At 51.8% G+C, this 14289-nt stretch overlaps 1 protein-coding gene and 1 non-coding gene across 2 annotated transcripts in view; both read left to right on the plus strand.

The window, feature by feature from the left end:
* The first annotated feature begins 1560 nt into the window (after nt 1-1560).
* FAM131B (family with sequence similarity 131 member B) overlaps nt 1561-14289 on the plus strand; it is a 129000-nt gene continuing 116271 nt past the window's right edge. Inside the window, exon 1 of the mRNA XM_055003090.1 lies at nt 1561-1668. Coding sequence (XP_054859065.1) covers nt 1641-1668 — 28 coding nt within the window. The 5' untranslated portion in view covers nt 1561-1640. The remainder of the gene's footprint in view (nt 1669-14289) is intronic.
* TRNAL-UAG (transfer RNA leucine (anticodon UAG)) lies at nt 7043-7114 on the plus strand. The gene has a single exon. It is a non-coding gene; the product is annotated as a tRNA-Leu (tRNA).

Here is a 14289-nt window from a genome sequence, read left to right on the forward strand (position 1 = left end):
CCCCCGGATATCTCGGCGGGTGGGTGGGACCCAACGGCAAGGCCGAGACTGCTGCCGCCTCCCGGGAGGAACGACGTGCCCGGGGCCCCCGACAGGCTGCTCCCCTCCCAGGCACTGGGCAGCCCACGCGCTGGTTTGGGGCCGCAGCAGCAGCAGCAGCAGCAGCGGGAGGGGGCAGCCGCGAAGACGCACCCGCCGCGCCTCGGCTCCCGGAACGCCGGGCCGGGCAGCCAGCGACCCCTGATCACGGGGAGAGGCCGGCCCCAACGGGCTGGGCGCCAGCAGCCGACAGCAACGCCCGAAGCGCCGGGCGCAGCCCCCCCCCCCCCGCGGCTTCCCGCGCCTCCGCTCCAGCGCCGGTTCTTCGGCAGCGGCACAACTTCTGCGGCCCAGAGGAGCGCGCGGGCTGCCCTGCCGCCTGGCCGCAAAGATGCCGTCCCGGCCCGCAGAAGCCCTTCGCCGCCTCCTCACGTACCCCCGACACGCGTTCCCGCTGCGTTCCAGGCGCCTCCGGACGGGCCCGAGGCGCACCTCGCGAGGACCGCGCGGAGGCGCCCCGGGGGGTGGGGGCAGGTTTCGCCCCCCTCCGCCTGCTTGGAGGCCCCGAGTCCCTTCCGGCCAGCCCCGGGCCTCCCCTGGAGAGGCGGCCGGCGGTCAGGCCTGCTCTCGCCGCGCCGGGCGCCCGCCTGCTCCGCCCCGCCCCTCCGCGTCTGCCTTCCCGCCCCCCTGCCCCTCCGGGCCTCGCCGGCAACGCGAGCCAAGGCAATGCGGCTCTTCTGCCGCCCCCCGCAGGCCTTGACACGGCCGCGGCGCGCAGAACCGGCTGCAGTTTCCCCCGCCGGCGCCAGGGGGCTCTGCGCCCGGCCTTCCCGGCAGCCGGGGCCGCGGGCGGGCAGAGGCGGGCTGCGGCCGCCCGCCGCTCCTCTCCCGGCTCCCCGAGGCTTCGCTGCCTCGCCGCGCCTGATCGCCGTCCCGCGCGCTGCGCTGCGCTGCGCTGCGCTGCCCTGCCCTGCCCTGCCTCGCGCGGAGCCGTCCCTCACCCTCCCCGGCCGCCTGGGAAGCGCGCACGTTCGGGGGCTCGGCCGCGCCGTCTCTGGCGCGTCCGCCGCAAAACGGCCCTGGGCGCGGGGCGTGTGAAGGCGCCCCTGCCCCGGGGGGCCGTGCGGCCCGCCCCTCTCCCCGCCCGCCCCTCTCCCCCTTCCCCAGCCGCAGCTGCGCCTCAGCCAATGGCAGCGCCGCGCCGGCCTCGGGAGCGGCTTACCCAATCTCAGCCCTCCGCCGCCGCCTCCTCCTTCCCTGGCAGCCCCGCGAGCATCTGCCAGCCGGGCGGGCAGAAGGCGGCGGCGGCGGGTCTGGCTGCTCGACCGACGGCTGCGCGCCTCGCCCCGGCCCCCCGCAGGGCTGCTGCGCGCCTTGCCTGCCGCAGCGGCCGGGAGCGGCGCGCTGGCTGGCGGCCCCTGGCGAGCCGTGAGCGGCTGCCTGCGGCCGCGGCCGAGCTGCCCAGGGGACGGGCCGTGATGGGCGCTCGCCTCGCCTCTGCCGCACCGCCTCGGCTTCAGCGCTAGGCTGCGGCGCCGCGCCGCCGCCCGCCCGCCCGCCGCCGCCTCCTCCTCTCGGGAGGGAGCCCGCCGGCCGGCGGCATGGGCTGCATCGGCTCCCGGACTGTAGGTAAGGCGCGGCGCGGCGGGGCGGGGCAGGGCAGGGCAGGGCGGCGGGCTGGCCTGGGGGCGCGTCTGCGGCAGCTGCGCGTCTCTCGGCGGCGCCTCAGGAGGGGCCTTTGGGTTGGCATCGCCGGGCTGGGCGGCCACGGCGGGGCCGGGGGAGGCTGCTCGGCCTCTGGAGAGCCATCTCTCCCCCCACCCCCCGTCGCTGCGCCACTGGGTGCCCGGCGGCTCGGAGGTGCCCCTGCGCCCCCGGGCGAGACCTTTGGGGCAGGCGGGCAGCGGAGCGGCGGGCAGCAGGGCCCCCGCGCGGGAGAGGCGGCGCGGCGCGGGCTTCCCTCGGGGCTGCGGTGGCGCTGCCGCTGCGCCGCCCCCTCCCTCCCTCCCTCCCTCCCTCCCGCGCCCGGCTGCTGGCCCGGAGGCGCCTCCCGCACTGCGAAGCCGAAGCGGGGGTCGGGGGGGGGGCGCGGCTCGCCCGCTCCGGTCGTGCCTGGCGCCCGCTGCAGTGGCCGTTGCGCGTCCCTCGCGGCGCCCCGCGCCTTTCCGGCTCCCTCCGCGGGGCTCGAGCGCGGCCAGGGCAGCCCCCTCAGCCCCGCGCTGCTGGCGGAGCCCTTTGCGGAGGGAAGCGCAACACCCGCCGCCGCAGGTGCCTGGACGGGACGCGGCCCCTCCTCGCCTGTGGGCGCCCTCCTTGTGCGGCTCTTTCGGCTGGCCGGCCTGGCCGCAGAGGCCTCCCCAGGCGCTGGAGGTGGAGGTGGGGGCGCCCTTAAGGCTCGGCAGCGGGAAGGTGGGCCTGAGCCCTGCGACCCAGCCCGCCCCTCTGCCCCCAGCCCCATCGCAACGAGTGGGAGCGGAGCCGGGGGACTGGGCCCGCGTCCGGGAGCGTGTGCCTCCCCCCCCCCTGGATTTTCTGCACCAAAACCCTTCGGGACAGCCCAGCTCTGGCTCCGGCCCCTGTGCTATGCCAGGGATAAATCTACTCTTGGGTTTTTTCCTATTTCTTCCCTGCCGGATTCTGGGGTGGGAGGTGGGGGGGGGGCTTCAGAGTGCATTACAATGCACCTTAGTGCCCTCATTTTATCTTGGCAACATCAGCTGGGACTGCCCTGTTAGGAGGGAAGACCCATGGTATGGAGGGGTTTGTTTCCAAGTGAGCATTTCAAGCAGCAGTGCTGCCCAGCAGGCCTCCCCGAGGAGACACGGAGTCTGTCTTCTCTCAGCTCAGCAGTAATTGGACAGATATTTTCCAAAATAAAATAGCAACAGAGAATGGAGGAATTGGCCTGGGTACTAAGGAATTCAGGGCGTCTTTTGGGCCACAGCACCTTCTGCATAGGAGCAGCTTTGGGCGGCGAGCTGGATCCTGTGTAGGGGCACTGCAGGGAGTCCATGAAGGATTTCCTAACTGGATGGGGGCTGCTGCTCATTTGTTTGCAGAAGCGGGGGGGGGGGAGCACTTAATCCTTTTGCTGGGACCAAAGGTAGAGGGGGGGATCCTGTCTCTTTCCTGCCATGTGGGGAAGCAGTCTGGGGGAGGGGGCATGGCTTTGGATGGACAAGCAGCAGGGAGAGAAAGAGTTAATCACCCCCTCCAAACATGCACACATCAGATTTGCAGCCTGCTATGACAAGCGTTTCAGGAGACAGTTCAGGGGCATCACATCTAGTTTTGCCTTGGTTTGCAAACAAACTTGCTGATGCCTACTGGGAGTGTAATTGAAAGCCATTAGAATCAGTGGGGATTTTGCTGTGGGGTGAAATCCAGGCTGCACCCTAGATGTGTAGCTGGGGGTGGGGGTTCTTGCTTTAGCTGTGCCTGTTCGGTGAGCTCCCTGCGCTCTGTACCTTACTTGCAAATCGTCTCGTGTAACTTGGCCACAAGTAGGAAATCGTTTGGCCTAGACCAGGAGGCAGCCACCTGAAGTGCCTAGAAGTTCCCTTGTGCAAGCTCTGCATGGCCCTTAAGCCGTTTCTGTTCATTTCAGTCACTGGCGGATAAATTGTGCTCCTCTGTCAAATTAGTGGCACAGAGCTCCATCCTGTCTTTTCCACCTCAACCTCCCCAATGCCTGGAACTGGTCCTGGTTCTACCATTTTTAACATTACGGAGAATGAGATTTATTGTATTAAATTAAATGCACATGTTTAATATATAAATAATAGACGTTTAGTTGTTCGAACATTTATTTTGGACTTAATTTTAAGGCTTGCTTATCTGCCTTCCAAGGAAGGATCCTGCACCTTTGCTTTGCTCATTAGCCTCTTATGAGCCCCTTTCTTAGGATGTTGGGTCTTAGCTGCAAGTGCAGCAATAGGGGTTTTTTTTGTCTTGAAGACTCCGTGTTGTTCTTTGCTGTTTTTCCTAAGGCATGCCACAGGCTAAATGGCACATGAAAAACAAACACCCTTGGCTGATTTTCCTCCTCCAAGTGGATTTAGGAAATAGGCAATTTGCAGGAGAAAAGTGGCAGCAAAGGGATACTTAGTCATTCTCTCCATCCCTTACTTGTCCTTTGTACAACTAGAACCCCATAGAGAACAAAGCAGGAGGGAAGAGTTGCAGCAGAAAATTGGTGGGGGGGGGAAGAGGGAGGGATTGAGCGCCTCTTTCCTGTTCCCCCCCCCCTGCAAACTGCCCTGTCTTGAAGTGACTTTAACTCGGCAGAAGCAGTTGTTTGAGAGTAATTGGCATGTGATATGCAGCTCCTTTTCTGGAACATAATCTTTTTGTTTCCTTGATGTACGCTGCACCTATTTTCTTTTGGCAGGTCTTGGCAGGTGTGTCACTTTGGGATCTTCTTTTCTTTCCCCATCCCCAGCATAAATAGAAATTACTGAGCCAAGAATGCATTTCTGGAATACCTGTGAAACAACGGACTTAATTGAAGGACAGCAACTTCTTTGTGACTGTGCTGCCAATTATCTCTACTACTGTGACTTTAACTCGCAGAAGCAGTTGTTTGAGAGTAATTGGCATGTGATACACAGCTCCTTTTCTGGAACATAATCTTTTTGATGGTTGTTGTGGGTTTTCCGGGCTGTATTGCCGTGGTCTTGGCATTGTAGTTCCTGACGTTTCGCCAGCAGCTGTGGCTGGCATCTTCAGAGGTGTAGCACCAAAGACAGATCTTTTTGATGTATTGTCGAAGGCTTTCACGGCCGGAGAACGATGGTTGTTGGGGGTTTTCCGGGCTGTATTGCCGTGGTCTTGGCATTGTAGTTCCTGACGTTGACACTGAGAGATCTCTGTCTTTTGGTGCTACACCTCTGAAGATGCCAGCCACAGCTGCTGGCGAAACGTCAGGAACTACAATGCCAAGACCACGGCAATACAGCCCGGAAAACCCCCAACAACCACAGATCTTTTTGTTTCATTGATATATGTGGCAGGTTGCAAATTTCCCCAGGCCAGTTTGTCTAGGGATCCTGATGGAGTTTTGCCATCTTCTGGGCATGGAGTAAGGGTCACTGCGTGTGTGCATGTGTGTGTGTGTGGGGGGGGGGAGTGTATTTGGGAATTTCCTGCATTTTGCAGGGGGTTGGACTAGATGACCCTTCCAGCTCTGTGATTCTATGATTCTACTGATCTTAGTCCCAAACCCCCCCCCCCAAAATGCAGTCTTTTTTCATCACTAGAGAAAATCAGTAACTTATCCAACGCCAGAGACAGCCAATAGTCTCCCCCACCTCCAAAAATCTGTAGATAACACCCGTGATAATGTCCACCCCTCCCATTCCTGTCTTTGGTCAGGTTTCTTGGAGCTTCCAAAACAAACACATCACCTCTTAAACCTTAACCCCTGCAGTTTTGATACAAAATCAGTACATACAGTCAACATTACTTTTACCTCATTCTTTCCTTTTCATGTATTTTAAACTGGAATGAATGCATATATGTATGGAGAAATTTGTAGAAAAACCGGTTTAATCCAGAACCTAAGAAGAGAGCATGCATACCAAAGACAATGATTGGCCTATAATATCCACAGAAGTAAAAATCAAAAGCTGTTATTGGCCATGATTCTTCAGTGGCATAATATCACTCTTGCCCTTCACGTCTCTCTGCAGAATGTATTGTGCCACTTAGAGGGAAGCAAATCCATTTTTAAGCTGGAAGTGTCAATAAGGCCTGAACCATTGTGTGTGTGTGTTTCTGGTCATGCCTTCATTAAAAAAAAATCTTTCTACGATGCGAGATCTTTTTTCTCTCTGCATCCAAAACTCCCTTTCCTTACAGCAATCAAGAACCTAGTCCAGAGTGGAGTTCCAAGAAAATTATGTCTTTTAATCAAATATCTAATCTTACCTAATAAATTTGGCTTCCAAAACATGTCCCTATCTTTCTTTTGTATGTGAATTTGCGGTGTCTGCTTATCTTGGTTTCTGTATCACCCACGCATTCTCTTAAAATAACGAGGTACCATCCCCAGTGTCAACCCACTCTTTGCTGGCCAGGATTCCACTGAGTGCCTCGTCATTACCCACTTGGGGGAATTTAAATGCTAATTAAGGCCGAATGAAACACATTCTAAGAACTGAACTGATATGTTATCCAGGAGGGGGTTTGCTGTTTAATTTCTGCAGAAAAATGCACCGTGCATTGTAGTGACGCTTGGTGGAGATCGCTCGCATAGCATATCAGCTAAAAGCTGTGAACAGGGAAGACCCTTGTTGAAAGTCGTATCTTTGCTGTGAGCCTGCGAGATAGCCTTGGGCAAACTGGTGTCTCTTAGCCTCAACTTCTCACCTGCAGTCTGAAGATAACAAGGTTGACCTACTTTATAGGTGGATGGTGGTGGTCCAATATGGATTTATTGATATGCTACAAATTTGCCTCTGCACCTTTGTTTGGATTTCTTTGCACTGTGGGAAGATTCATGCACAAGCACACCAATGCATGCATTCAGATAGGTGTGCGCAATATCTGAGAACCTGTCTGGAGTGTTGTGATGCTCTTGTTTTGTGCATGCACACACCCCCCCCACTTGCTATTATGAGGCTTTCTTAGCTTTCAGAGTGGTCTGTCTCTGTCCACTGGTGCTTTTATAAAATGCCACACTAGGATTTGGAGTAATGTAATACTGCTTTGAATACCTCCTCTTGTAGGATGAACGTGATTCAGATTCAGTGTGATCCATATCTTTCTGTGGGTGTGAGGATCTTGTCACTGGGAATGTTGAGGCCTCATCAGCTCGGAAATGCTGCAAAACAGGAGAAAGGTGGTTAGTGTTGAGAAACGCCAGGACAGCCGTTGTCCCAGGTGTTTTACTTTTTAATGGGACCAAACATAAAATAACAGAATGTAACCTTCCATAAACATAGCACAAAAAAACATGTAAATTAAAAATTACATAGCTTAATCACATGAAAATGTGATGGGAGGGGCTGTGGCTCAGTGGTAGAGCATCTGCTTTAGATGCAGAAGGTCCAGAGTTCAATTCCTGGCATCTCCAGAAAAAAAGACCAGGTAGCAGGTGATGTCAGAAACCTCTGCCTGAGACCCTGGAGAGCTGCTGCCTGTCTGACTAGTCAGCACTGATCTTAATGGGCCAAAAGGTCTGATTCAGTATATTCAGTTAAAGATTTTTTATAATAAGTTAAAGATCTCTCACAATAAGCTTAAATAGTATTTGGAGATGACACGAGATACAACGAACAAGTCTGGGAGAGCCGGTGCAAATTTCCACTCCGCCGTGGAAACTTGCTGGGAGACTTTGGGCCAGTTTCTCTCTCTCTCAGCCTAATCTACTTTAGAGGGTGGTTATTACGGACATGAAATGTAAGAGGGGAGAACAGTGCACGTTGTTTTGCAATGTGGAAAAAAATGGGGTATAAATACATAATTGATACCATGTACAGCAGTTAGTGTAAGGTGCAACACTATCCTATGCATATATATATATATATATATCCAGAAATAAGCCCTATTGAGTTCAGTGGGTGGGACTCACTTTCTGGTCAGCATAAGCGAGTTTTCCTGACTGCAGTCCTATGCACCGTTACTTGAGAATAAGCCCTATTTAATTCAAGGGGAATTACTTCTGAGTAATGATACAATTGGGCTGCATCTATAAAAGGTTTCACGCCATATCACATGCATTCTGTTTTCTTAGGGGCTTTTTTTGTGCTTTGCATGTGTCAGTCTGGTAGCCACTGACATACGTAGGAAGCTCCCTTGCATGTGTCAGTAGCTACCGGACTGACGTACGCAGATCATTGCCAAGTATTAGTAACACTTTGAGGGAATGTGGTTTGCCACCTAAAGGTTGAGACAAGATTTGAATCAGCGACCTCCTAGATCACAGCTTGCTTTCTTAGCTGTAGAGATGGTTAGGCACGTATGTTTTCTTCCGAGACCAGTTTTTCACATTCTGTCTTTTTTGTCCAAGTTTAAAATCCTCTGCTTGCATAACGAGAAGAATTTGTGGTTTCCCCTTCCCATGTGCAGCTGTGTCTGCCTCCCCTCCAAACACCACTGCAGAGAGTCCCCCAACCTCTGGAGACAGTTTTGGGGGACAGAAGGTAGTACACACTGGAGGTAGTATAGTAGAGAGACCCCTACACAAGCAGTGACTGCCCTCTGCTCTGGTGGCGTCATCTTTTGACCCAAGCAATTCTTTACATATGCAGCATCAGAGGTCAGATTGTAGACAAAGCTCTGTCACCAGCAAGCAGGTCTAATGTTCTTTTTAATAGCCATAACTCCAAGTTACCTAAATGACAATCCAGACTGAATGCTTGTTATTAGTTACAGAAGCAGTGGGGAGACACCAATGAGGCAATTTTCTTCCTATTTATTTATTTGATTTGATTTATATTCCACCTTACCCACACCAGCAGGCTCAGGGCGGATGCTTATCCAAACTTCTGGTGAAGTATTAAAGGTAAAAGTATAATTTGAATAATATATTCATAACTTCGATTTGCTTATTCATATTAGATCTTAGGAAGGTGAACTACAAGAGATTCATATTTTCTTCCAACTAAGCCAGATCGTTTGCATGGCAACTGCATGTTGGGGTCAGAATTCTTATCCCTCCATTTGTCCAGTAATCACGTGAAGTTGTGTAATAATCATGTTAAGTTGTGTAAATAACACTAGGTTGTCTTTTTCATTCCAGGTGAAACTGGATATATTATTTTGCCAGTCCTAACATTTTGTCAGAGAAACATTTTGAAAAATAAAATTTTGGGAGAATATCCATCTTAATAGCATTAGTTCTTCTGAGGAAGGAGACACACCCACCCAACCGAACTGGACTTTTTTTCTGGTGGCATGTGCCAGTATGCAGTACCAATACCTTTTTCAGCCAGTGGGCTTGGGTTGCCACGGTGGCAAACATCTGAGTACTGGCACCTTTTTTTTTAAGTTAAAAAAGACACATATGCATGCCCCGGCCTGGATGTTCCCGGTAGACCGATCTCATCAGATCTTGGGAGCTAAGCTGAGCCAGGGTCAGCCCTGGTCTGTCTGTGGATGGGAGACCATCAAGGAAGGCCAGGGGTGCTTCACAGAGGCCGGCAATGGCAAGCCACCTCTAAACAGCTCTTGCCGTGAAAACCCTGTGGGCACCGTAAGTCAGCTGTGACTTGATGGCGTGTGCACACACACATTCTGAGCCAGTGTGGATTAGCAGGTAAAGTGTCAGACTAGGAATTGAGAGACTCTTTTAAAAAAAGATAGTGTATGATTGTTTTTAAATAAGTTTTGGTTATCTAAAAATGTAGACAGCATATAGGTTTTTTTAAGACTTCGTGATTTTTTTTAAAAAAAATACAAATTTTAAAAACCAGAAGCAGCTGAAAAAGTAGAAATGAACAACAGGCTATTGAAAATAAATGTAGGAGTAATTTTGCTGGTTGGGGGGGGCGGGGCATGTTCTTGAACTCATTGGGCTACCATGTACAGCTAGAGAACTGTTTAGCTTTTTCAACTACAAGTTGTACAGGTCTGTACTTTGCTGGTGATGCAATACTGATGCACTCTTTCTTTCTGTTCTGACGCGCGCACACAGAAGAGGAGACTAATATCTTGCTGCTGGTTTGGTGTGGTGGTGGGATAGTCGGGGCATTGATCGGCAGCATGAATGACCAGATGTGGCGAGGCCCTGCTGCGTGGCCTTTGGGGCAGGCTGCGTGCAAGATGCCTGTCCTAGCCCTTTGCTGGCAAGCAGCAGTGCTGGAGGCTGCTCTGTGAAGTCCTCCCGGTCTGTCTCCCAACCACTTTCGAGTCTGTTGTTGCAGACTCTCCTTGGCCATGTGCTCTTTGGGAACAGAGAAAATAATAATCTCTCTTGGGCTGAGCCACAGATGGTTGAGACTCAACATCAGCATTGGAAGCCTGTCTGCTTTTCTGAAATGGTGAGCTTAATCATAAGGCGGAAACAAACATCAGATGCTGGAGTCATGTTTTTTAGATCCATTATGAAGCAGCAAAATGTTTGATTTTGTAATCTGCAGCAGTGCTTATTCACAGCAGGCATTTAGTCAGGTTAGTCAGCAATTGGAGGGTCTTGTGCAGGGTGATGGTGGTGTTTGCTCCAAGAACTTGTTCTTTGAGGAAAGCCGGGCTATCCTTGCTGGGCTGAAACAGGAAACAACCACTTTGTTCCTTATAACCAGAAAGCTTTATTTTTAACATGCACAGGTTCTGGGAGTCTCCTACCACAGAAGCACAGAGCAAATCGCATCATAACCTTTTATACTTTTTACATAAAAAAGAGCAGAAATGTGGAACCGATAGAAATATTACAACCTGACTGTCCCCTTCTGTGGGAGATTTGACAGTGATCTCAGTGCTGCCGCTGCAGCCCTGGCCCTGCCTCATGTGACCTGCTCGCTTCGAGCTTTTATGGCTCCGCTGCTGACCTCCATCAGGACCTTAGTCGATTTACCAGAAAAATCCCCCCTTTTTTGCAGTGAAGCTTCAAGGCACTGTTTTGGCACTGTTTTTCCAAAATCGGAATACTGCTGGAACAAGCACACTTTTGCTTCAGGAGAGATGACATCTCAGAAAAGTTGCAGAGGCATCTGTTGGACGGGTTTGAGAGGTACACGGCACCAAGACAATAAGGCAACATAACACTGCAGGCAACAACACCAATTGATCTAACAGACAACAGTTGTAACGATACTTATCAGCAGGGGTCATTTCATAGAAAAAGAACTTCAGGAACTCATTAGCATAACTCATTAACATATGCCACACCCACACTCATTAACATGCCACATTTTGTGCCCAAAATGTGCCATTTTGGGCACATTTAAGCCCAAATCGGGGCCGAAATGGCTGAGACCGGGTTGGTGCCAGGCAGGGGAGGCTCCTCCTGCCTGGCACCGATCCGAAACTGGCCGTTTTGGCCTGGATCCGGTCAGTTTTGCCCCCCAAATGGGCCAAACAGGGCCCGAAATGGCCAAAAATGGAACTGGAACACTGAATGAATGACACCTCGTGTAATAGTTTCCCAAGGGGAAGTAGAATTCCTTTGGACTAGGTGGAGAGGATCCACACATTGTCCTTTGTCACTGCAAGCCTTGACTGGCTGGCTGTCAACTGCTTCTGAAGGAGGCAAGTCTCCCTGCAACAACTCCAAAAGGTCAGCAACTTCTGACCTTTCAGCAGAACTGAAGAGGCTAGCAGTGCTCCCCTGCACAGTGCTGTCTTCTGTTTCTGTTGTGGAAAGGGATTCAGTGGGGTTTTGCACAAAACTCTTTCACACAGGAGTGATGAAACCAGGGTTCAAGACCTTGTAATTTTACTGCAGAATGACTGGTAAGCAACACTTGGAAGAGACTTTTCCAATGAGTCTGGAGATCTGGTCTCCTGGAAGAAAAGAATGTAATAAACAATCTAAAGGAAGAACTTGTACAGAGTCCCTTTGTGGTTTCTTAATTTGCTTTTGCAGGCTGATTAGATAGTTGGCTAGCATTTTGTCCCCACCTAAGAGAGAGCAAGGGAACAGTTAAAGTATTCAGAGTACTAGGCAAGAGTGAGGGTCACCCAACCAGTAGCTCAAAGGAGCAGACACGCAGAGTGCCTCTGGGATTTGTTTTTGAAGTTGAAAGCATGAAAGGCAGAATTTGAGGCCATTGTAATCCAGTTTCAGAACAGAGTTTTCCCAGCAATGTATTAAGCAATCAGTTTGGCTTGTCCAGAGGATTGCGGGTTGTAGGGGGGGGGGCATACAATTGAGGCTGCGTTCCCAAAGTGTCGTGCACAGAGTGAAGAACAGAGGCAATGAAGTGAGCGCCGCAATCAGAATTTATGACAGAAGGGACCCCAAAGCGAGGCACAATGCCTTGTAAAAGGGCCTTCACCCCTGTAGTAGCATCCGCTTTTGTTCTGGGAGAAGCCTTAGAGCAGAGAGTGAGTTGATCTACTATGACCAGGAGATGCTTGTAGCAGCCTGATGTAGGCAAATCTGCAAAGTCAATTTGTAAAATTTGAAGAGGTTCAATGGCCCATTAGGTGGGCGCCGTGAGGTGGCTGGGACTGGGTGGATTTTGTAAAACAGGTGGAAAGCCACTTGCTTGGCCCAGACGAGCACTCTTGGAGCAAAAAACTGCCTGTTCACGAGATCCATATTTCCCCCTTGGCCACAAGGGCCACGAGCATGGGCATTTGGGGAGAAAAAGGGAGGCCCACAGTCTGGCGAAACCCACAGTCCAGATATAAATGTGGCTTCAAAATGATTTTCCTGGCCACTTTCCTTTCCAGACTGAAAGTTGGGTGGCAGAGAGAAGGCTGGGGCCATGACCAGTGCCTGAATCTCAAGTGGCTGAAGGGCTGCTGCACAAGCAGCTTGACTGGCCAAAGGGTTTCCTTTGGCCTCTGAAGTGGTAGCACCTGTATGAACTTTCACATGGACAACTGCAATAGCAGAAGGGGCCAAAATGAGAGAAAGAAGGCCTTCAGCAAATGTCAGTGGGCAGTAGGGTGACAGATGCAGTTAAGAAGTCCTGGTGTTTCCAAAGAGCACCAGTGACAGGGCAAATACCAAATGCATATTGAGAGTCAGTATAACAGAACACTGCAAGGCAAGGAGACGGGCATGTTGCAAGGCACACAGTTCAGCTGCCTGGGACTATACATGACAGGGCGGGGAAATGCCCTGTCACGAGACAAGACAGTAGCGTCAGGGCACACAGCGTAACCAGAGTGTCGCAGACCTCTTGACATGTAGGAAGATCCACCAATGAAAAGCAAAAAGTCAGGGTTGTGCAGAGAGGAATCAGAGAGGTCCAGGCAAGGCTTTTTCACAAGGCAGATTACCTGGCAACAGTCATGGTGGGGGGTGTTATTGTCTGGCTAAGTCTAGCACAATGCTGAGTGATTAGGTTTTCAGCTGTCAGGAGTAAAACTTCATAGTAGATTAGGTGGTTAGAGGGAAAATGCTGGATATTGTGCTCTACGAGAAGAACTTCAACTGCGTGAGGAACCGTAACAACAACAACATATTTTTTTTTATTGCCCTTCAGGACGATAAAACAATGCTTATTCTGTGAACCTAGACAGATCATGAGAGGGTCGGCAGGAAGGGTTACATCACTGCTTTGTTCTCGTGACCCCTTCTTATGTGCCTAGGATAAGGCCAATGGCCACCTTGGGGACAAGTAGCAATTTTCCACAGGCCTGTTTGTCTAGGGATCCTGACGGTGTTTTGCCATCTTCTGGGCATGGAGCAAGGGTCACTGGGTGTGTGTGGGGGGGAGGGGGACACGTAGTTGTGAATTTCCTGCATTGTGCAGGGGGTTGGACTAGATGACCCCAGAAGTCCCTTCCAAAGGAGCAACTACCCTAAGAGCAGTGATCTCTCCTACTCATCTGGTTGACGTAATGTCGTGTAATAATGCTACCTTCCAAGACAAGAAAGAGATCAGGCAGGATATCAAGCGTTCAGAAGGGGTTAGGATAAGCTTGGAGAGAACCAATGAGGGCCCGGAACCAGTTGAGAACCAGTTGAGGGCCCGGAAGGGTCTTAGGTGAGAAAATCTTAAAACGTACCTTTTAGGAATTTCTTCATGAAAAAACTATGTTGCCGTCAACCTTCTCACGGAAAGTGGAAATGGTGGCAAGATGTACCATAATCGAGGAGACCGAAAGCCACTGATTATGGGGGTACAACAGGTAATTAAAAATAGAAGCCAAAGGCCAAGTGAAGGGTGAGAGGTGCTTGGGAGCCAACCACTCACTGAAATGCTTCCATTTTTCAGAGAAGGCCTATCTGGTGGGTTCAGTAACCTTGCTGTCAACCTGAGGCTAGGGATGTCATGATGACATACCCTGCCTCTTTGGGATAGATCCAGTACGGATGTGGAATATATGCATCTGTCTAGGGACATGGCCCGGAGGATGGTAAACAATTCCTGATGATTCCAAAAAGGAGTGCCCAAAATACAGTGGGATTGAAAGTGTCGGATCCTGCAATGGAAGGCATCCTCTAAAGATAGGGGGTCTGTTCCCGTTAGTGAACAGAACTTTTCGGCCTTCTTGTTTTGTTCTGTTTCAAATAGGTCTATGGAAGGGAACCCTCATAACTGGAAAATAGGTAGGATGTACTTCATGTTTCGTGACCGCTCGTGCTGCAGGTAAAACATTCTGCTGTGGACATCTGCCCTGTTGTTCATT

The sequence above is a fragment of the Eublepharis macularius genome, chromosome 18 (assembly GCF_028583425.1).
Source record: "Eublepharis macularius isolate TG4126 chromosome 18, MPM_Emac_v1.0, whole genome shotgun sequence".
Lineage (NCBI taxonomy): Eukaryota > Metazoa > Chordata > Lepidosauria > Squamata > Eublepharidae > Eublepharis > Eublepharis macularius.